Here is a 24,723-nt window from a genome sequence, read left to right on the forward strand (position 1 = left end):
ATCCAAGAAATCCAAGAAGAAAGCAATGAAAGCTACTTGGGATGATAGCGATGAAAGCGAAAGTGGGAGTGATAATGAAGAAGTGGCCAATTTTTGCTTCATGGCTCATAGTGACAAAGAGGATGAACAAAATGATAAGGTAACTCTAGAACCTCTTTCTTATAATGAATTGTTCGAAGCTTTTGAAAATATGCAAAATGATTTAGAAAAACTTAGTTCTAAGTATGTTGTGCTTAAAAAGAAATACAATGTTTTATCTAGTAAAAATAAGTCTTTACTTGAAGAAATTGCTTGCTTAAAAGAGAATAGCATGATGCTATGCATATTGATGAAATGAATATCTCTTGTGACAAGCATGCTTTTGATTGTGATGAGAAAAATTGTCTTGCTTGACAAAATTAAATTTCTTGAGCTTGATAGTTGTGAAAAAGATAATTTGATTAAATTACTCAAAGAAAAAGAATTTAGTGCTTTGCAAGAACTTGATAAGGCTAAAGAATCTATTAAAAAGTTGACAATAGGTGCTCAAAGATTAGACAAGATAATTGAAGTAGGCAAGCCTTTTGGTGATAAAAGAGGTTTAAGCTATATTGATGAATGTTCTACTCCTTCAAGTTCTAAAACTATCTTTGTTAAAGCATCTCATAATATGCCTAAGTTTAATATGCCTAAGGTTGTGTCTAAGCATGTTAAATCTAACTTTGTGCCTATATGTCATTATTGTGGTGTTGAAGGTCATATTAGACCTAAGTGTTTTAAATTGAAATATGCTCATACTACTTCTCCAAGAAGAAATTTTTCTCAAAGGGCAAAGTTTCACAATGCTCCAAGGAATAATTTCTCTAAGAAAAGTAGAGTGCATAAATTTGTTGTAAGAGATAAATCTTTGCATAATGTTGTTTATTTCTCATGTGGCAAGTTTGGACATACAACTTATTCTTGTTACTTGTCTAAATCCAATGCCTTAAATGTCTATGCAAAAATGAAATGGATTCCCAAGTTTGTCAATGCTAACCATCTAGGACCCAAACAAGTGTGGTACCAAAGAATCAAACTTGAACATTTGTGTTTGTAGGTTTGTTTGAAAGCATCTAAGAAAAACAAGTGGTATTTGGATAGTGGTTGCTCGAGGCACATGACAGGAGACCCATCCAAGTTTGTCTATCTCTCCTAAAGGTAGTATAGGTAATGAATCTTCTATTTTAATTGAAAATATACTTTTGGTTGATGGTTTGAAGCATGATTTACTTAGTATTAGTCAATTGTGTGATAAAGGCTTTAGAGTTGTGTTTGATAAAAAGAATTGCATCATTGAAAATGCTAGTGATAGAAATTTATATTTGTTGGAAATAGAGATGAAAATGTTTATACTATTGATTTGAATGATTGTCCTATTAATGATAAATGTTTATCGGCTTTGCATAATGATTCTTCGTTATGGCATAGAAAACTAGGACATGCTAGCATGCACTTAATTTCAAATATTTCCAAGAATTCTTTGGTTAGAGGTCTTTCCAAATTTAAATTTGAAAAAGACAAAGTTTGTGATGCTTGTCAAATGGGTAAGCAAACTAAGTCCTCTTTCAAATCTAAAAATGTAATCTCTACAACTAGACCCCTTCAACTATTACACATGGACTTATTTGGCCCTTCTAGAATTGCTAGTTTTGGAGGGAACTATTATGCCTTTGTGATAGTTAATGATTTTTCAAGATTTACTTGGGTTTTGATGCTAAAACATAAGGATGATGCTTTGAAAAACTTTTCTAGTTTTGCAAAAAGAGTTCAAAATGAAAAAGGTTTTTTGATTTCTAAAATTAGGAGTGATCATGGAGAAGAATTTGATAGCAATGCTTTTGAAATTTTTTGTGAAGAAAATGGTTTTTCTCATAATTTCTCCTCTCCAAGAACTCCTCAACAAAACGGTATAGTTGAAAGGAAAAATCGTACTTTGCAAGAATTTGCTAGATCAATGTTGCATGAGTGTGGTTTACTTACATACTTTTGGGCGGAAGCCGTTAACACTGCTTGTTATGTTTTAATAGAGTTTTAATTAGACCTTTTTTTGGATAAAACTCCTTATGAACTTTGGCATAACAAAATTTCAAATATTGGGTATTTCAAAGTTTTTGGTTGCAAATGTTTTATTTTGAATAACAAAGAAAAACTTGGAAATTTTGATTCTAAGACGGATGTTGGTATTTTCCTTGGCTATTCCTCTACTAGTAAAGCTTATAGAGTTTTCAATAAAAGAACTTTAGTAATTGAGGAATCTATGCATGTAGTATTTGATGAATCTTGCAATGTTATTTCTAATGAGCCTATTTATAGTGATGTTTTAGAAGGAAATTTTGGAGATTTACTTGTTAGTGACAAAGGCAAGGAAATTATTTCAAGTAAGCAAGAGGTGAGCTTAATCTAAAAGAACGAAGTTGGTTCTTCATCCATGCCTAAAGAATGGAGGTATGCTCCTTCCCATCCCAAAGAATTAATTCTTGGTGATCCCGAACAAGGTGTGAAAACTCGTTCCTCTCTTAATATGTTTAATAATCTTGCTTTTGTTTCTCAAATTGAACCAAAAAGTTTTAAAGATGCCGAAAATGATGAATTTTGGATTTTAGCTATGCAAGAATAATTAAATCAATTTGAAAGGAATAAAGTTTTGGAGTTAGTCCCTAGGCCCTCTCATGCTTCTATAATTGGAATTAAATGAGTCTTTAAAAATAAAATGGATGAAAATGGAAATATCATTAGAAATAAAGCTAGACTTGTAGCTCAAGGTTATTGTCAAAAGGAAGGAATAGATTATGAAGAAACTTTTGCACCCATTGCTATATTAGAAGCTATTAGAATGTTGCTTGCTTTTGCTTCATATAAGAATTTCATTTTGTATCAAATGGATGTGAAAAGCGCATTTTTAAATGGCTATATCATGGAGGAAGTTTATGTAGAACAACCTCTGGGGTTTGAAAGTTTTGATTTTCCTAATCATATCTATAAGTTGAAAAAGGCTCTTTATGACTTAAAACAAGCTCCAAGAGCTTGATATGATAGACTTAGTAATTTCTTGCTTGAGAATGGATTTAAAATGGGTAAAATTGATACTACTCTTTTTATTAAGACTAAAGAAAATGATATGCTTTTAGTACAAATATATGTGAATGATATTATTTTTTGTTCTACTAATCCATCTTTGTGTGAAGAATTTTCTAAGTGTATGCATAGTGAATTTGAGATGAGTATGATGGGAGAACTTAGCTTCTTCCTTGGACTCCAAATCAAACAACTCAAGGATGATATTTTCATAAGTCAAGAAAAATACACAAGGGATTTGCTCAAAAGGTTCAAATTCAATGAAGGTAAAATTGCAAAAACTCCTATGAGCACATCCACTAAGCTTGACAAGGATGAAAAAGGTAAGTGTGTGGATATAAAAACTTATAGAGATATGATTGAATCTTTACTTTATTTAACTGCTAGTAGACCCAATATTATGTTTAGGGTATTTCTTTGTGCTAGATTTCAATCTTGTCCTAAGAAATCACATTTACATGCCATTAAAAGAATTTTTAAATATTTGCTTGGTACTATTGATTTAGGCTTATGGTATCCTAGAAATATTGAATTTAATTTGGTAGGATATTCCGATGCGGATTTTGCGGGTAGTTTACTTGACCATAAGAGTACTAGTGGGACTTGTCAATTTCTTGATAGTTCCTTAGTTTCTTGGTTTAGTAAAAAAGCAAAATTTGGTTGCCTTATCCACTACCGAAGCAGAATATATTGCAGTTGCTAGATGTTGTGCTCAAATTCTTTGGATTAAACAAACTCTTTGTGATTTTGGATTAAAGTTTGATAATGTGCCTATATTTTGTGATAATACTAATGCTATTAATTTGACTAAAAATCCTATACATCATTCTAGGACTAAGCATATTGATATTAGGCATCACTTTATTAGAGAGCATGAGCAAAATGATAATATTACTCTTGAATTTGTAGGCTCTAATAATCAATTAGCGGATATTTTTACCAAGCTTTTGAATGAAGAAAAATTTTGCAAAAATAAGCTTGAGCTTGGTATTATTCGTTGTGATGCCTCTTGATTTTATAATTTTACTTGTTAAATCTTTTAGAAGGCATTTTGATAAGGGGAGATATGGAAAGCATGTGTTAATATTCTTAGGGGGAGTTGTGCTAAATTTATGTTCATGTTTTTAAGGGAAACATTTATGTAATTCTAAATTTTTCTTTATTATTCTTTTTTATGATTCCAAAGGGGCAAAAGTTTAAGAAAAATATGCTATAAATTTGTTATGATTTTGATTGTATTAATTAGAGGAAAATTTTGTTTTTTTGAGTGAATTTCAAGAATGATCTTTATGGTGATATGTTGAATTTTATTATGTGCTACATATGGTTTACATGTATTTCAAGCTATTTTTCTGGAATGGTTTGTCATCATAAAAAAAGGGAAAATTGTTGGCTTTTTGGTCCTTAATCTCAAATTAATTAATTTTAATTAATTAATTAATCAATGTTTTGATGATAACAAACTCAATTTTTAATTACTGAAAATCTTAGTCTAATTACTGAAATCTTAGTGTTTTAATATGTCCATAGCGTAGAGCTCGGAACAACGATTCCAACACCTCTTGAATTACTCAAATCAGAGCTAAAACGAAGACGATATGACCGAAACAAGCCTATAGAGAAAATACCGTGGTGGATGACGTGGCATAACCAGACCATTTGCATGTAGACATGTGGGGTTGAATGGTGGATCATTAAGAGATTAACGTATGAAGAACTTTTGATTTTTGGATTGATTTAAAATAAAAAATTTGAAATTAAAAAGAAATTTAAAAGGAAAATAAATTTAATATTATTTTATGTTTGTATCTAACGGCTAGTTTTTTACACATGGTATGTTTTTTATTTTTGGATTGACTTTAAAAAGAATGAATTTAAAAAGAAAATAAATTAAAAGAAAAATAAATTTAATATTATTTTATGTTTGTGTCTAACGGCTAGTTTTTTACACATTGTATGTTTTTTTATTTTTTGGATTAATTTTAAAAGAAAATGAATTTCAAAAGAAAATGAATTTAATATTATATTTTGTTTGTATCTAACAACTAGTTTAGTTTAAAATCTCCACCATTGATTTTTCTTTTCCAAAATCCAATGGTCCAAATTAATTGTGGTTTCTAAAATTTTTTCCATCCCTATATAAACCATCTTCCTCTCCAAATTTTAAACTAACAAATTTTACATTTCATAATCATCCAAAACTCAAAAGTTCCAACATTTGTAACGATTTGATCCTAAACCGTGGAAAGGATCAGGTTTGCTCTTGAACCCGTAAAAGGAGCAGTGGTGTAATGGTTGGGCTCTAATCTATGGAAAGAGTCGGAAAGATTTTATTCAAATTCCCAAGAGGCGCTTAGGGAGTGGAGTAGGTCAAGTTTGACCGAACCACTATAAAAATTACGGTGTCTTCTTCTCTAACTCTTTTCTTTTTATTTTTGCAATTAATTTAAACAATTTATTGTATGTTTTAGTTTGTTCTTATTTATTTGCTAAAATTTGATAGAATTAAATTGTCACATTTTTTGTCATCTTATTTGTTGCATAATTTGAATTTTTCTTATTATTTATAAAAAGTGTATTAATTAGTTTAATTGGGTTAATTTAGAAAAAAAAGTTTAATTAAACCCTATTCACCCCCCCTCTAGGGTTGCCATATCGATCCAACAATTTGATCCTAAACTGTGGAAAGAATTGGGTTTGTTCTTGCACCCAAAAAAAGAACGTTGTAGCGGTTCGACTCTAAGTTGTGGAAAGAGTCAAGTTCGTAGTGACATACCCAAGAGGAGCTTGGGAAGTGGATGTAGGCCGGTTGTGTCAAATTGTTAATTTCTCTATCCCTCTCCTACTTTGATTTTGCAATTAATTTTTTGTTATATTTTTTTTGCAATGTTTATTTAGGTTACTTGAATTGATCTTTACAAATCTCATACCAATCTTTTTATTAAAATCAAATTGGGTACCTAAAAGTGTTAATTTTAATTACTTGGCTATTTTGAGTTGAATTTATTTGCATGAATTTATTGTTTAAATTATTTGTTAGTGAAATGTTTGTTGGTTTGTTTAATTGGGCCCACATTATTAAAAAGTTTTAATTAGTTTGATTAAACCATATTCATCCCTTCTAGGTTGTAATACCGATCCTACACTCGCATGATCTTTCTTTGTTCCATATGTGGACACCTTCTACTTGCATGAAAATCTTAAGTGTCCCCACCATACAAGCCCAATGCATGGCTCTACCTGAGGTACCAACACTTTGCATGTTCTACTTTGCTCCTTAGGCATCCACCTTCTACATGGACTTAACCAAAACTTCACTCGATTAAGCCACGTACTGCACCTTATTGCCAGCTCAACCTTGTTCTCCAAGAAATGCTAATCCCAACACATGGTCTTCATCTAGACGCATGGTTCTCTCTATGTCACCAACTTAATTCCCCACTTGGCCACTTTGGACACATGGTTTCCATTCCATGCGTTCAACTTCCTCAAATTTCCTTATTTCTTTATTTTTGTCTCCTTCTCGTAGCATGATTTTTATACTTATTCCTCATAGCATGGTCCTCTTCTCATTCTCATAGCATAGCTTCTCATTCTCGTAGCATAGTTTCTAAGATGTCTTCTTCCCCTTCGCATGCGTTCATTTGTTCAATTAGGGTTGCTTGGAGGTCTTCTATGCGTCCAAAATACCCTCTACGCATCCAACACTTAGCAAAAACTTCCACTATGCGTCCAAGATTGTCTCTCTTGCCCTAGCATGCGTCTACAAGGTGCATCTAGTGTTTTTACTCAACTATGCTATAAACTGAACTTCTTTAACTATGCTATGAGTTTATGCTATAAAATTAACTTTCTCAAATATTGCTATGAGTTGAATCTCTCTTCTAACACTTAACCAAAATTCTCCATTCTTTACTATACTATAGCATAATTTACATACTTAGCCAAAATTATGACTTCAACCTACAATACTTCTAACTTTTGCCTTCTCACCTTTTCCTCCCAATACTTAACCAATATTCGTCTCCTTTTTCTCTTCTAGTCCAATGCATACTCAATTCCTAAGTTCAACCACATGCTCTTGACACTTAGAAATTCCTAAGTACTTACTTCTTTTAAATCATAGTTCGGACACTTAGCCAATTTTTATGAAAGCTTCAGGTTGTTACATGATAACTATTTTGAAGAGCAATCTCAAGCCTTAAAAGCAAACTTTTGTTAAGTTGGTTCAGAGTCTCATTCAAATAGGTAAATTAGATGATTCTTTATTAGTCATAGGCTTAATGTGTATAGTAGGATATAAACTAGAAGAAGACACTCTCAGTTATCTGTTGAATAAACTTTGTGATAACAAGTATCAGTTTGCTAAATCACAATTAGAGGAATCATAAATTTCAATTAGTAGGAGAATATCTATATATTTTAAGGAGGCCAGTGTAATATGTTATTTGAAATAGTAGTTGGTTATTTTATATATGCAATTATTCATTAAAGAAAGATCCAAGGTTATTTTATGGAACTCGAACTGTATGTGGTAGACATACAAGTAGATCATGTTCAAGTAATAACCTAAATGGTTTGTAGTATATGGATAAGGTTGGGTGCCTTATCCTATCTACAGATACGACCCACGTTGTAATTGTTATAAGAGTTGAAAGTGTTACCAACGGTTTGTTCCTAATCGTTCATATGGAGACATGTGAGTGGAGATATCCTATATAAAGAGTTTGTATAAGACCAGACTGCAGAATGATTAATCACTCTGTATAATATCATTAATTAAAGAGATTAATATTTCATAAGATGACCATAGCTGACTCGATTATAATCCTTAGTGAGTTATAAATTTCTGTCTATGAGGGCAATCTTTTGATCTGCATGGATGAGAATGGTCAGATTCACCGACTCAATGAGTTTACCATTTTGGGGATTTGTCTAAGTAAGGAGTTGAGAACATAACTTCACAAGATGGAATTCACTCTCCAGTCTTTAGGATAAGTAGATGAATTGCTCCTTTAAGAGCTTATTCCAGGTCTTGAACATTGAGGCCTCACTCTCTCACTGGCTCGATAGGGATTAGTTTATAACTGAACTATAAACTGTTTGTTCATTAAAGGGATCAGTGGTACTTAAGAAGTTAGATACTACGGGGATAAAATGGTAATTTGACCCAGTTGTAGCTACGAGTGATTTGTGAAGGGTCGACTTTGATTGGTTATATCCATGGACACATAAATATATCTACAATGTGAAGAATGCAGCTATGGGTCTTTAATGGAATGACCTACAATTAATGAACCAGTAATTAATGAATGTCAATTAATTTAATTAAAGAGGTTAATTGATTAATCTCGTATCATTAGAGCTTCAAATCTATAGATCCATAAGGTCAATTTGCTAGCTCACTAAGGATAAACACAAGAATCAATTAATTTTGGATTAATTTGAATTGTTCAAACTAAATAAGGGAATTAATTGTATAAGATAAAATTAGTATAATGTATATAGATACATTATAACATAAAGTTAATTTTGAATAAGATTCAAAATTATATTTTATAGTATGTGAGAGATAAGTATTTGAATAAGATTCAAATATTAATTATATGAATAAGATTCATATTAAAACTACATGTTATGAATGAGATTCATATTAAAACTATAGGTTAACTGAGAGGATATTATTTGAGTATGATTCAAATTAAATTAAATATATGATGTTTAATTTATTGATTAATTAGTTGCTAATTAATTATTATTTATTTATTTATATATTAAATTTTGATTTAATGTATATTATTTAAAATTAAAATAATAACTCCCATTGGGAGTTATTGTGAGTTGGTGGAGGGGAGTTTTAATTCCCTTTTCAAGCAACTCACTTTCACATAAAAGAAAAGGGGAAGATTTATTTTTTATTAATATTTTTTTTTTCCAACGCATAGGTCACAAACAAGCAATGAGAAGGTTTTCTCTGTGTTTTTTCATCTTCTTCCTCAAACCTCTCTCACACAAATCTCTCCCTACCAAATTAAGAAGTCCACATATTCTTAGTTTTATCTTGAGAATAGCAAGGAAACCAAGTGATAGTGTCCCCTGTTCGTAACTTGTTTGTTCCTGAGAGACGTTCTCCAGTTCGAGGGAGATCTTGCATTCGTGTTGTTCTGTTTCGAGGAGAGAAATTACAAGAAGAAAAATCTTCAAGGGTTAGTTATTCTCATCTTTTTTTCCTTAAAAGCATGTTGTAATTTATATTTATCTTGTTCCTATAATTTCTCTATTTTTTCGAGTTTTTCAAATTGAATTACATTGGTACGTGTGTTCACATGCTTCCACTCAACTTGTCACACCCTCTCCCAGATTACTCTCTTAACCTGGAAGAAGTTGTAACGGCAGTAGTTACTAACTTTAGTTAACATTTACTGCCTACTCTTAACCTAACTTCTGTGTTATGCACCTAATAACAATATATAAAATTTAAGCATACTGCAACCAACAGGTAAGGCCAAGACTTAATTCATAACCCATATACAAAATATACAACACCAAATCTTATGAGTCCCAACTCACATCATAGTCTCTAAATGCAGGAAAACATATCCACAAATATTTACAACCAAACACCTAATTGATTAGTTTCTAAAGTCCTTGACTTTAAGTGGCAGAGCAGCAGTAGAGTTACTTTCTAGGGAGATGACTGCTACCTGGGGATAGAAAAACAATTAAAATGGGGTGAGCTACTAGCCCAATGAGTGACTTAATAAAATAAGTTCTCATGCTTTAAACTTTATGTAAAATTTCATACTGAAATATAAAACTTTCCAAGCAACTTTCAAGTAAAGTTTTCGAACATAGCATATCTGCAAACATAGCTAATCTGATCCTTAGTTAAGAGCGAACCTTTGGCTCTGACCCTCAACGTCAAACCTTAGTCGAGAGAGAACCCTTTTGCTCGATCCCTCAACGTCATACTACCTACGTGCACATGGTTATAACTGAGTATCGTCATACCTTAGGTACTTTCACTAGGTTACCTTCTCTAAGTCCTTCAGTATCCCTCTTATAACAAATCAAGCCTAAACCTCTTACTGAAGCATATTTACTTAAATCATAAAGCATTTAGTTCCAACACCAAGGCTTTAAGCATAACATCATCGCATGCTTTAATCATTTGAAATCAAGTTAACTAAAACATGATGGGAAACTATCTTTAAAAGGAATAACATGCGTTATTCATCAAACTTTGCATGGAAAATACGCTTCACTTTAATATGGTTAATCATGCTTTCATAAAAGATAGGTTGCTTGAAACAACTTGTAAATGCTTAGCATGAGAATAAACTTAAAGGAAACATGGTTTCTAAAAACATTGTAAGTCAAACATCGTCACTCACAGCCTTAGGCTACTCCTTAAAGGTTGATATACTTCCTTCAATGATATCAATCTTGTGGACACAACAACATACGTTTAGCTACTAGCAATGGTCTCCCTTTGAGACTAATCCTTTAAATTAAGCTTGCTTTTAGCCTTCCCTAAAACATTACCAAACCAACGCATACCTTGCTATGTGTCCAACACTTAGTAATTTCTTTGAGGTTTTAGGTTTTTGTTATGTGGCCAACCCACTTGATCAACACATCCCACTATGCACCATCGCACGCTCTAAATGTTTCTTCCAGTCGCATATGATCGCATACCATCACCTATGCATCCAAGTCCTCAATGCAGGTCTTCTCAGCTGACATATAAGGTTTAACGCATAGTGGCACTCAGCCTTGCCTCTGCCCGCGCGCCTAGTTTGAGCTGCTTGCTTATTCAACCCAAACAACTGCCTACTTGTTCAAAGAATTTCATATTCGAATTTCTTTATCAATAACTCAAATTATAGAGCTTATCTCAAGAAACTTCCTTCTACAAACTTGTTCAAAAATGTCTCAGGAAGCTTACCTTAAAATTTTGACTTAAAATTCTTTGTGATTCATCCTGAAGTTTTAATCTTTCATCGATGGCCCGGATTCACCTGATAACTAACCTTTCGCCACTTTCCTCCCTCTCCGACCTTCTTCCGGCGAGACTTTCTTCTAGAAGCCAGACTCTGAAACTAGACTCACAGAGCTTTACAAAAACACCAAGATCACCCCATTTGCATGGAGGCAATCATTCAAAAGGGTCTCTTGAAGTTCCTTTTCCCTTTTATATTGCCAGCCAAACACTTGCATGAAATCCTATCATGCCACTTCCACCTTAAGTGTGCTTAACTCATAGGATTAGGACAGTTGGCCTCCATAATCAGTGATTAGTGCTAATTAGCTTCCCTTGCTCTTAACGCAAGTCTTGCCTTTATCTATCTTCCACGCTCCTCAACCCTCACGCATGCCAACTTCAATGCATGGCTTAGAGCAACACTTGGGCCTTGGCCTCTTGGCTTCAATCATCATCGCAACTCCAGCCCTTTCAACTTTGCAAGGCCTGACTAATGCAAGCCCTACTCATTGCATGCTAAGCTTGATCATCGCACACCCATCCATCGCCCAAGCCACTGCTTGCTTTAACGCTCGAGGCTTGTCTTGTCGCAGCCCCCATCGTTAACCTCTAAGGACTTGTCAATGCGCACTACACCTGAACGTACAGCCACTGTCTACACTTCCCTCGCCCGCGTGCGCTAAGTTCAGCGCCTAGCCTTGCGCCAACACCAAAGCCACCAACTTACCTTGTGTCTTTTGACAACATCCAGCACTTACTTGCCGCATGCCTACTAACCTCGCAAGCCACTTAGTTGTCACATGGCTTGTCTTGTCGCAGCCCCCATCGCATGTTAACCTCTAAGGCCTTGTCAACGCGCACTACACCTCAACATACAGCCACTGTCAATGCTTCCCTTGCCCACGTGCACTAAGTTCAGTGCCTAGCCTTGCGCCAACGCCAAAGCCACCAACTTACCATGTGTCTTCTTTTGACAACGCCCAGTGTCACAATCGCTCTTTCGTAAGCTTCTCTTAGCGATTGTGCGGCACTTGTTCCCGCTCACGAACAAGCCAGCCAACTCGAATACGGACTGCCGATGGCACACCGAGTGCCTCTTGCAACCTCCAATCCCGTTCGAGGGAAAATGGTTTTAGAAAACGGGTTTAGAGAAAAGGTTTTCGTAAGAAGATTTGAGAGTGTGTATAAAGAAAGAAAGATTGTAGTAGACTAGAAAGCAATAAGCAACAACAACGGCTTTATAGAGTACTACTCCGGGTATGAGGAAATGATGGTTAGTCTTATCCCCATATAGTGCATTCTGAACAAAAAGCCAACTGGCACCCTTGCATATGCAAAAGGGCGAGTGGTCACTTACAATGAAAATGCAAAGAAAGCAAGCTAACTAAACTAATACAATATAGGATACGAAAGTAAGCTAGAAGGGGGTTGGATTGGGCATGCGGCCATGGGCAACAGGCCCTGGACAAGCATGACCGTTACATTCTCCCCCACTTAATTGGTTGACGACCCCGTCAACCGACCTTGTTCAAAATCTGCGATGGCTGGAGCTGCACTCTTCAAGTCTTCGGCCCGCTCCCAACTGATCTCTTCGTCGGGGAGATCCTTCCATTTCACTAAGAACTCTGTCAATTCTCGTCTGGGTCTTCCGATACGGCGCGTACGTTTATCCAGGATTCGTGCAACTTCTTTCTCAGCAGAACTCTTCATTGTGACCGGTGGGCGCCTTAGCACGTTTCGCTGTTCGTCCTCGGGATCGGGATAATAGGGCTTCAGGATACTCACATGGATGACAGGATGAATCTTCATCCATGAGGGTAACTGAACCCTATATGAGGTTCTCCCGACCTTCTCAATTACCTCCACTGGACCTTCATATTTCCTTACTAGCCGTTGGTCTCTCTGGCCTCGGAAACGAAACTGTTCCGGTCGTAGCTTGATCAGGACCTTGTCCCCAGCTTGAAACTCAAGGGCCCTCCGCTTCTTATCAGCCCACTTCTTCATCCTCTTCGATGCTCTTTCTAGGTAGGCGCGAGCAATCTCAGAGGTTTTGCTCCACTCTTTAGTGAAGTTATGTGCCTGAGGACTTTTGCCTGCATAAGGGTGGTCCACCAAGTGTGGCATGAGTGGCTGTCTGCCGCACACCACTTCGAAGGGCGTTTTTCCGGTCGCAGAACTCTGTTGGCTATTGAAGCTGAACTGAGCCACATCTAACAATTGGACCCAGTTCTTCTGTCTAGCGTCGATAAAGTGACGCAAATATTCCTCGAGCATACTGTTGAAGCGTTCCGTCTGACCGTCAGTTTGGGGATGATAGCTAGAAGAGATATTCAGTGATGATCCCAATATTCTGAACAATTCTGTCCAGAATGTCCCAGTGAATCTTCCGTCCCGGTCGCTAACAATGCTCATGGGGACACCCCATAATTTCACAATGTGTTTGAAGAACAGCTGAGCAGTCATCACGGCTGTGCACATTTTCGGCGTTGGAACGAACGTGGCATATTTCGAGAACCGGTCGATGATAACAAGGATCGATTCAAACTCTCTTACCTTGGGCAAATGGGTGATGAAGTCGAGAGACACACTCTCCCACGGTCTAGAGGGCACAGGTAGGGGTTCTAGTAGACCCGCTAATTTTGCCCTTTCAACCTTATCTTGTTGGCAGACAAGGCAAGTCTTGGTAAATTGCATGACATCGTCTCGAAGACTTGGCCAATAGTAGCCTTGCTTCAGAAGGGCATAAGTCCTCTGCCAACCATTGTGTCCTGCCCACGGTGTGTCGTGACATTCCTTCATCAGCGACCTTCGTAACTCCCCGGATCTGGGGATGTAGAGGCGGTTGCCTTTGGTGTATAGTAGATCATCTTCCACCCAGAACTGGCGTGTCTTTCCTTCTCTGGCCAACTGTAAGATGGCCTGTGCTGCTGTGTCACTTGTCAAGTGAGTTTTGACAGTTTCTCGTACCGTTGCACTCAACGTACTTGCTTGTAGGTGGGCGAACATGCACAGGGCCGCATGTTCACTCTTTCGGCTAAGAGCATCAGCCGCTTGGTTGCTTTTCCCGGATCTATGTTCGAACTGGAAGTCGAACTCCGCTAGACACTCCTGCCACCGTGCCTGTTTCGACGACAACTTCGGTTGGTTGAAGAAGTGACAAATGGAGTTGTTGTCGGTCTTGACCACGAACTTGGCCCCCAAGAGATACTGTCTCCAGGCCCTCAAGCAGTGAACTACTGCTAACATCTCTTTCTCGGAGGCGGCATACCTCCGTTCGGCATCATTTAATTTTCTACTCTCATACGCGATGGGGTGTCCGTCTTGGAGGAGAACACCGCCCAACGCGAAGTCAGAAGCATCAGTCTCTACTTCAAATGGCTTGGTCACGTCGGCAATTCCGAGGACCGGCCCCTCAATCATCACTTTCTTCAGGCCCTCAAAAGCGGCCTGACATTCGGGAGTCCAGCTCCATTGGCTATCCTTCTTCAACAGTTCGGTTAACGGCCCTGTTCTTCTCGAGAATCCTTCTACGAACCGCCTATAGTAGTTGGCTAGTCCGAGGAAGGATCGTAATTCGGTCACGGATGATGGTACCCTCCAATCTCTAATTGCAGCCACCTTGCCCTCTTCCATACCAATCCGACCACACTCAATCACGTGGCCGAGGAAATTTATGCGCTCTTGGGCAAAGGAGCACTTCTCTCTCTTTACATACAACTGATTTCTCCTCAACTTTTCAAAGACTAGTTGGAGGTGATGTCGATGGTCCTCCAGCGAGGCACTATAGACCACAATGTCATCAAGATACACTACGACGAATTTGTCGAGGTATTCGTGAAACACTTGGTTCATTAGGGTACAGAACGTTGCTGGAGCATTAGTGAGGCCAAAGGGCATCACGAGGAATTCGAAGGCTCCGTATCTCGTGACACAAGTCGTCTTAGGTTCGTCTCCTTCAGCAATTCGAACCTGATAATATCCAGACCGTAGGTCCAGCTTCGAGAAATACTTAGCACCATGAAGCTGATCAAATAAGTCAGTGATGATAGGAAGGGGATATTTGTTGCGAACTGTGAGCTTATTCAAGGCCCGATAGTCGATGCACAACCGTAGGCTACCATCCTTCTTTTTCTGGAACAGTACTGGGGCTCCATAAGGAGCCTTCGCCGGTCTGATAAATCCTGCCTCTAACAACTCGTCTAACTGTTTCCGAAGCTCAGCCAATTCTGGCGGGGCCATCCGATATGCATTCTTGGCAGGCGGCTTTGCCCCTGGCAACAACTCAATCTCATGGTCAATCCCCCTTCGTGGGGGTAAGGACTTGGGCAAGCTTTTCGGCATGACGTCCCGATACTTTTCCAAGACAAATAGAACGTCTTGGGGGATCTCCTCTTCAGTGGACTCAACCGACTCTATCGGGATGGCCATGAACGTGGGTTCGTCGTGGGCCAGGCCCCTCTTCAACTGGAGGGCTGAGATCATTCTCACCCCATTTGGCTGCTTGATACTGGCTTGGACTACGGTGGGTGAAGATCCGGTAATGACCAAGCATTTGGCGAGGGGCATTGGTATGACTTTATGTTCAAGCAGAAATTCCATCCCCAGTACCACGTCGAAATCATCCATCTTGACAATTACGAAGTCAACGAAGCCCTTCCAGTCTCCTAACTTCACCGGAGTTCTCTTCGCTATCCCCGTAATTGGTAGGGCTGCGGAATTCACAGCTTTCATCTTCCCTGCATCTCTTTCCCAATTCAAGTTCAGGCGGCGAGCTTCCGTTTCAGCCATGAAGTTATGGGTAGCTCCAGAGTCAACCATAGTGGTTTTGGCCGATCTTTGGTTGACCCAAGCGTCTACATACATGAGACCTTTCTCTAGTGGCTCCGTCGCCTTTCCCATATTCTTCTGGAGTGCAGATAGGAATTTCAATGCCCCCATCCTGGGATTCTCAATTTCAACCGCTGGCTCGGTTACCGTCTCCTCCAGTACAGCCTGGTCTTCGGAGGTAGAGGCTAATGTGGCTTGAAAAGCATTGAACGCAGTTCGATTTGGACATTCGCCCGCCCTGTGTGGCCCTCTACATATGAAACAAGACAGGGGCCGATTGTAATTGTTATGCTGTTGTGGTGGCCCCCGCCAATTGTTTCCTGATCTCGATTGGGACGATTTACGGTCCCCCCCTGTGTTCTTGTCTCCTCCCCCAGGTCTGGGAGGACTGGAACGACTATTTCTGTTTCCCCCATTGGAGGAAGTTGATTGTTTCCTCACATCTTGTGAGTCAGTGCTAAGGTCGTATAGCCGTTCAGCTGCCGCGTAGGCAGAGGGGAGATCCTGTACTCTCTGTTCGTATAGTTTTGATTTCGCCCACGGTTTCAGCCCTTCCACAAAGCAAAAGACCTTGTCCTTTTCAGACATATCTCGTATGTCCAACATGAGTCCTGCAAACTGTTTTACATAGTCCCTGATGTTACCTGTTTGCTTTAGCTCTCGGAGTTTTCGTCGAGCCAAGATTTCGACGTTTTCAGGGAAGAACTGCGAACGAAGTTCTTGTTTCAATCTATCCCAAGTATCAATAGTGCAACGTCCTTCCTGTATGTCTGTAAACCGTGATCTCCACCACAGTTTCGCATCTTCAACTAGATGCATCGTTGCTATTGTGACTTTCGACTCTTCAGTCACTGTGTTCGTCGCCTTGAAGTATTGCTCAAGGTCGAAGATAAAATTTTCCAGGGCTTTCGCTTCTCGCACCCCACAGAAGGGTTTCGGTTCTGGGATTTTTATTCGGCTCACTGCCATTGCTCCCCCAGGTGGGGCTTGGTTCCCTACCGCTCGGATGGTGAGATTCACCCTAGCACTCACATCCGCTATCTCGGCTCTGACGACATCCAGGGCCGATCGAAAGTCTTCAGATAAATTGGTTACCATCTGAAGTATTGCTTTTTGGGAGCTGTCCAGCTCTTCCACACGCTCCTCTATGTGGGCAACAGAGCCCGAGGAGCTATCGCCTCGTTCAAAGCTGCCGGACCGTACTGTTTTGGCCTCGAGGGTCTCTACCCTCATCATCAATTCTCTGACGGGTAATCCGTCTAGGCGGCCTACCACCGCATCAATTCCATCGGCTTTCTCGGCAACTTCTTGTAGCCGAGTCTCAAGGAAACGAACATTATCTGGGACCTCTCTCAGGTAGAGCATTTGTTCTTCCATCTCTACCAATCTGTCCACATGGGACTTGTTCAGGTTCTTCGTCGCCGACATGATCACTGATCTTCCCTCTATAAGCCAACTTGGCTCTGATACCAACTGTCACAATCGCTCTTTCGTAAGCTTCTCTTAGCGATTGTGCGGCACTTGTTCCCGCTCACGAACAAGCCAGCCAACTCGAATACGGACTGCCGATGGCACACCGAGTGCCTCTTGCAACCTCCAATCCCGTTCGAGGGAAAATGGTTTTAGAAAACGGGTTTAGAGAAAAGGTTTTCGTAAGAAGATTTGAGAGTGTGTATAAAGAAAGAAAGATTGTAGTAGACTAGAAAGCAATAAGCAACAACAACGGCTTTATAGAGTACTACTCCGGGTATGAGGAAATGATGGTTAGTCTTATCCCCATATAGTGCATTCTGAACAAAAAGCCAACTGGCACCCTTGCATATGCAAAAGGGCGAGTGGTCACTTACAATGAAAATGCAAAGAAAGCAAGCTAACTAAACTAATACAATATAGGATACGAAAGTAAGCTAGAAGGGGGTTGGATTGGGCATGCGGCCATGGGCAACAGGCCCTGGACAAGCATGACCGTTACACCCAGCACTTACTTGTTGCATGCCTACTAACCTCGCAAGCCACTTGGTTGTCGCATGCCTTGTCCACGCATAGGGTTTCTTATGCTCAACATAACTCCCTTGGTGTGCACAACTCTAGCGCCTAGCTCCCCCTCACTCGGCCACACTTGGCTTCCTCAAGAGCTCACCTAACCTCAAAAGGTAAGGCCAACGCATACGAGCTCACCTCCATCGCCCATCACAAAGATAACGCATAGGTTACACTTTACCAACACTTAGCCAAAATTTTCTTTGCTAAAATCACTCTTCATCACCTGAGAGTCAAACTTGTAACTTAAACATTTTCCCCCTTTTTTTCTCCTTATTCTTCACCCATTTCCCTACAATTAAACATTAATCCAACTTATCATACAAATCTCATTAGTTCAAAGATCAATGACGATCACGGAGTATGAATGGAAATTTACAGAGTTATCCCAGTATGCTCTACCGATCATTGCAGAAAAGAATGAGAGATGTAGAAGATATGAGAACGATTTGAGGGAGGTAAAATGTAAACTCTGAACCCTAATTTCCCTACTTATATATGTTCATTAATGAGATTTGTATGATAAGTTGGATTAATATTTAATTTTAGGGAAATGGGTGAAGAATAAGGAGAAAAAAAGGAGGAAAATGTTTAAGTTACAAGTTTGACTCTCGGGTGATGAAGAGTGATTTTAGCAAAGAAAATTTTGGCTAAGTGTTGGTAAAGTGTAGCCTGTGCGTTAGCCTTATAATGGGCGATGGAGGTGAGCTCGTATGCGTTGGCCTTACCTTTTGAGGTTAGGTGAGCTCTTGAGGGAGCCAAGTATGGTCAAGTGAGGGGGAGCTAGGCATTGGAGTTGTGCACGCTAAGGGAGTTATGTTGAGCGCAAGCAACTCTATGTGTAGACAAGGCATGCGGCAACCAAGAGGCTTGCGAGGTTAATAGGTATGTGGCAAGTAAGTGTTGGGCGTTGTCAAAAGAAGACGCACGGTAGGTTGGTGGATTTGGTGTTGGCGCAAGGCTAGGCGCTAAACTTAGCGCACACGAGCGAGGGAAACGTTGACAGTGGTTATGCATTGAGGTGTAGCACGCGTTGACAAGGCCTTAGAGGTTAACATGCGATGAGGATTGCAACAAGACAAGCCTCGAGCGTTAAAGCAAGCAGTGGCTTGGGCAATGGCTATGTGTGCGATGATCAAGCTTGGCATGCGATGAGTAGGGCTTGCATTGGTCAAGCCTTGCAAAGATGGAAGGGTTGGGGTTGCGATGACGATTGAAGCCAAGAGGCCAAGGCACAAGTGTTGCTCTAAGCCATGCGTTGAAGTTGGCATGCGTGAGGATTGAGATGCATGGAAGCTAGCTAAAGGCAAGACTTGCGTTAAGAGCAAGGAAAGCTGATTAGCACTAATCACCGATTATGGAGGCCAACTGTCTTAATCCTGTGAGTTAAACACACTTAATGTGAAGGTGGCATGATAGGATTTCATGCAAGTGTTTGGCCAGCAATATAAAAGGAAAAAGGAAATTCAAGAGACCGCTTTGAACGATTTCCTCCATGAAAATGGGGTGATCTTGGTGTCATTAGAAACCTATGTGAGTCTAGTTTCAAAGGCCAGGCTGCTGGAAGAAATCTCGCCAGAAGAAGGCTGGAGAGGGAAAAAAGTGGTGAAAGGTTAGTTCTCAGGTGAATTCGGGCCATCGATGAAGGGTTAAAGATCCAGGATGAACGAAAAGTAATTTTAAGCCGAAATTTTAAGGTAACCTTCCTGAGACATTTTTGAACAAGTTTGTAGAAGAAAGTTTCTTGAGATAAGCTCTAGAATTTGAGTTATTGATAAAGTAAGCCGAATTTGGAATTCTTTGAACAAGCAGGCAGCTACTTGGGTTGAATAAGCAAGCAGCTCAACTGTCATCGATGTTTTTTAAGCCAGATCCGTCAAATGCTTTTTTGGACTGTAAATTTGCTCAATTTGTTGTTTGGGTTGGAAGGGACGTCCATCGGCAAATTGATGAATTATATTACTCATCTTTAAACTTTTGTTGTGGGTTGTGTTTCTCATTTACTTTCGAGGAACTCATTGTAGATGCAAGCGTGTTAGAGGGATCTTTTCTACTTGTAAAGTTGTTCTTGGATCAACCAAATAACCTCTCCGGTTCATCTTGTCAGCTGGGAAAAATGAACTTACAACTTGGAAGAAGATTGTGTTGGGTGGGAATGTGATCAAAGTCTCACATCGGTTAAATAAACAGATGGTCATAGGTTCATAAGGGAGTATAACTATCTCCAATGGTATGAGGCCTTTTAGGGTGGTTCCTCAGAGTCTATCAGTAAAAATCCTCAGTGGTCGAACAAAATATAGTCATATCTAGAGTATTCATTCGTGGTTGAGCCTTCAAACGGGTAGTGTGCTCGAGAGTAATACAAATAGATGACTAATCCGTGCTAGAGAATTTTTCAGTTACATTCTCTCTAATAAAAATTGTTCTCCTCTGCCCCGTGGCCATAGTGTTTAAAATCATGTGTTTTGTCAAAGCTATGTTATGTTGTTGGTGGAGAATTCTGCAGCTGAGTTATGCAGTGGTTCTTAGGTCCACGAGTCAATATTTCATACATGAAAAGTTGACATGAAAATAATTTTGCAGCTTATTTTTTAGATTTGCTCCATTTCATGGTCATGAGTAAGTTTGGGATATAGAATCTCCTTGTGATGTAACTGAGCTCCTACTCCGTTATAGCAAAATCGTGTTACATTTCATGCTGAGTTTAATTCTCATTCCAAATGTTAAAATCAGTATCAAAGCAATACACATCTGATATGAAGTCTGGTTCTAATAAAATTTTATAAGTTTCATACATTGTTTGTTTCCTGTTTCATGCATCCTTGACCCCTCCCCCTCCCCCTTCCAATTTCCAAAACCGTTTCTGTGGGCGAAAACAGCAGTTCATCATCTTCTATTGTGTTTTGCAGAACTCTCGCTTTTGGCAGGGCAAGCTGGGAATCTCTTCACAACTTACAGTGTTTTCTTTGCTTTCATTCAGGTATCCATTAGTTGCAGTTAGAATTTAAGATAGATAGCAAAACTTTGAAAGAAGTATATACCATTTGGCAGTGACTAAATCCTCTAGCAATCCCCCCCACTTTTTCTGATTGATTAACTGTTCTTTGCTAAAAACCGATTATCCCTAGTTACAAAATATGTTGGATCATTCTCATCTTCGAAACATAGCTCTATGTTTCCTTTTCCACCCACCCATCAAGGAAGAAACGGAACTTGTCTGTGAAGCCCATAGTTCATACAGGCCATCATCAGGGAACATTTATGAGCTATGCCTTTTTAATCACTGAGGTCGTCAGCTACATCGATACTTCTTCCTTGTTTTTTAGGGTAGCTCAGAATCTGAGGCATGGCCAGACAATCTTCTAACCTTTGGACTCATTGCCATAAGCTGGCTTTCGGAATTCATACGCATACTACGCCCACGAGGACTAATTTGCGGAGGCCTTGAAAATCGTCCTTTTGGTGTACCTTTGTAATGGAGTCACGATGAAGTTAGATTTAGAACATAAGAGCATTTTAACCATCTGTCACTACCAATTTCAGTTTTTATATATTCATATATACTAAAGTGATATTCTTCACAAATTACAAAACAGTTTGAGATAAAGGTACATGTTCATTGCCAGCCTAAATATTTGGTGCAGGTGAATTGAGAATATCAATTGAAGATTAAGAGGGTGTTACTTTCTCCATTCTTAAACAACTGCTTGTTGTTTGGTTGTATTTGTATGTTAATTCTAAGTGCAGTGTTCAATTAGTTCTAGCTTCAGTGTTCATAACTTTTGAACCCGAAATTACAACTGGCATTTCAAGAACATAGTAAACATGACCATTAACGAGAATTACCTGGTAGCTTGTTCAGTTTAATATCAGAATTGTTCTTAGTCAATGAAAGCCTCCTGGTCGTTCCTTCCCGCGAAACTGGTAGTTTTTTTTCAACCAGCGTTGGGAAAGGATCATCTACTGATGATGTTGTTTCATCCCCACATGCCGAGGCATCACTTCCTGATTCTGAGGTGTCTTTAATGTTGGCACCAGCTTTCTCTTTTTCAACGATCCTGTAAGCAAACATCTGAAATGGGATATCTGTAATTGCTGATGAGGCCTCATTTATTCCACAAGATGGCAACCTCCTCAACAAACCTGACTCAATGTCACAGTAATCTACCGTTGGCATAGCAGGATCGGTCTGGCTGTTGTAGTCAGGATTCATTGCAACAAATCGCTTTGTATATCGAAGAATCCTACAAATGGATGGAAAGCTCGGCCTTTGATTTGGGTCAGTATGCCAACATCTCTTTGTCAAGTTCGTTACGTATTTTGGCATACTATGAGGAAAAAGTGGCCTTTCTCCTGCTCTAATGTTTCGACTCATTTTGTCCCCTTGAAGATGGCTATCCTCAAAAGGGACTTTCCCAGTTAGAACTTCAAAACAAACCATGCCAAAACTATACACATCCGATTTCTCTGTATACTTGGAACTCTCAGCACTTCCTGATTGATCCTGTTCTTCTAAAACTTCTGGAGCATACCATATGAATGGGAGGGATTCATTCTGATTGGAAGAGTTCTTAAACTTGACGACAGGCAGGCCAAACCCTGAGACCTGGGCATGGACATAGCCGTCTGTAGAATAAGCTCTTGGCTTAACCAGAATGTTACAAGGATTTAGGTCCCCATGATAGATTTTCTTTGAGTGGAGATATTCCATTCCTCTTGCAATCTGAAGCATCAAATCTAGAGCTACAGGAAGGGGAAATGGCATTCTCTTACGAGGGCCACAAATCTCCTTTACATAGCTTGATAAATCTCTACTCATAAGTTCCATAATCAAGAAACACTCTTTCTTTTCCTCATCAGTAAACCCACAAAGAAATCTTGTGATGTTTGGATGAGAAAGACATAAGAGCATCGATATCTCTGGAGTTAAGGATTCAATTTCCCCAAAAAAGTGTCTCATAGCAAAACTTTCCCCTAACCAGAGAATCTCTTTGTATTGACTCCCACCCCCTAATCTTCTCCTTACCTGGTAATCCCTTGATCCTACTAGCATTGAACTTGGCAATAGCTTTCCATTCAAAGATTCTGGCCCATCTAAGTTTTTCAGAAGAAGATCCGTTAATCTTTGCTCATACTTGGATGAAGCTGTGAATTTCTTCTCCCGGATCTTATTGAGTAGAACCCATCTATCTTCATTCCAAACCGCGTCCATCCGATTACAGAAATCTTGAGTAATAAGGTATTGTTTCCCAAATTTCCACTTGAAAATCTTCAAATCCTTGTGCTCTCTCCTGTATTTGATGGAGTTGATTAATCTTTTCTTCAGCATATCATCGTGATCACTACCAGAATTCTCCCCAGCTGTTTCGATGGCTTCGACGACAACCGTAATGCTGTACAACAGATTATGAATATGGAGTTCAATACAATCTGTGTTCTGATATAGCATAATGGCTTTTGCCCACCAATCTTTTGTTTCCAAACACTGCCTGATATACCATTCTGCTTCTTTGAATACCCTGTTTAAGTCTCTTAATGGCTGATCCAAAACCTTCCATCTAGTATGCTTCTCTTCGAATCGAAGATTCTGTTTCATCTCCTCAGCTACTGAATCATACGCAAAGCTCAAAAAATCGAGCAACAAACAGCATTGCCTCTGATTCAAATGAACGCTATCTTTGAATAGCATGAGGGCTTTTACACTTCCCAATGCCTCTCCAAGCTGCCGAAATTGCTCCATTTCAGAACCCAAAATTTCATATACCGATTGAGATTTTTTCAGGAGTAATCGATCGTCTCGATCAATCTCAGATCAAGAGAGTGAGGGAATTGAACGATCAACATGACAGCAACGCGATCGATTAAAAACCAGGATTCTTCCGTAGGGCCTCAGAATTAGAACGGAATGAAGCAGAAAAAAAAAAACCACCTTGAAGTTTTAGCGGCGACCCATGAATCCAGTGAAGGAGGGGAAAGGATTTTCACGTGAGAGAAGGAAAATGGTGGGAAATTTTGTTGAAACGGAGTTGAGAAAGGAACAGAAATGGGTTATTGGAGGAGTGGCGGAAAATGAAGAAAGAAGAAATGGAGGAAAGTGGAAGATTGAGGTTGGAAAATGGGTTTAAGAAGTGAGAACCAAACACTTGTCCAGAAATGGTAATGTTGAAGAATGGTGGAGGATGGTCTGCAACGAAGAGTTTTCCCGCGAATTTCGATGGCCATAGTTTGGAATTTGCAGCAGCTCTTATAATAGTGCTTCTTAACTGTTTTCTTTCTTATTTAAGCTCCCTTTCTTCTTCCTTTCTCCTTTAATCATCCCCATAACTGGATTTCAAATTTTATGTGCATATATTGAAAACTAAAAAGGGTAAAAAAAAAATTGACGAATACTTACACATGAAGTTCAAAGTTGTACAACTTCTAAAATTTGGAAACTATTGATTGGAATCTTGAATGTTTAGGTATTGGTGGATAATTATCGAACCTCCCTATTTTATTTTTTATTTTTTATTTTTGAAATTCAAACCTATTTTCCATTTGTTTTTCCAAAATAATTTATATCTTTATTGAATTCTCAGTCAAATTTCAAAACTAAAAACGCATTTTTAAAAGCTTTTTTTTCCTTTAAAATTTGGTTTGGTTTTTTAAACCTACAAAATAATAAATTTGGATGTTGAAACTATGTCTATAGATTTAATTTTTAAAATCGAAAAATCCAAATCTAAATGGTTATCAAATGGGACCTTGATTTTTTATTTTTTAAAATTAAATTTATAAAC

General features: G+C 38.7%; 2 protein-coding genes across 2 annotated transcripts; both read right to left on the reverse strand.

Annotated features, from left to right (window-relative positions):
- Window positions 1–9,725: 9,725 nt before the first annotated feature.
- Window positions 9,726–17,881, reverse strand: LOC150038218 (uncharacterized). Its single transcript, XM_090312475.1, has 3 exons — window positions 13,631–17,881; window positions 11,127–11,195; window positions 9,726–9,797 (listed from the first exon to the last, which is right to left on the reverse strand). Exons 1-3 carry the CDS (start codon window positions 17,330–17,332, stop codon window positions 9,726–9,728), a joined length of 3,843 nt encoding a protein of 1,280 aa, XP_090168601.1. The 5' UTR covers window positions 17,333–17,881.
- Window positions 17,882–20,813: 2,932 nt separating this feature from the next.
- Window positions 20,814–24,139, reverse strand: LOC120075748 (uncharacterized). The gene is made up of 2 exons (XM_039029396.2): window positions 21,791–24,139; window positions 20,814–21,412 (listed from the first exon to the last, which is right to left on the reverse strand). The coding sequence occupies exons 1-2, from the start codon at window positions 23,682–23,684 to the stop codon at window positions 21,267–21,269; spliced, it is 2,040 nt and encodes a 679-aa protein (XP_038885324.2). The 5' UTR covers window positions 23,685–24,139; the 3' UTR covers window positions 20,814–21,266.
- Window positions 24,140–24,723: the final 584 nt, after the last annotated feature.

The sequence above is a fragment of the Benincasa hispida genome, chromosome 1, assembly GCF_027475165.1.
Source record: "Benincasa hispida cultivar pf3 chromosome 1, pf3_genome.v1.1, whole genome shotgun sequence".
NCBI classification, from domain to species: Eukaryota; Viridiplantae; Streptophyta; class Magnoliopsida; order Cucurbitales; family Cucurbitaceae; genus Benincasa; species Benincasa hispida.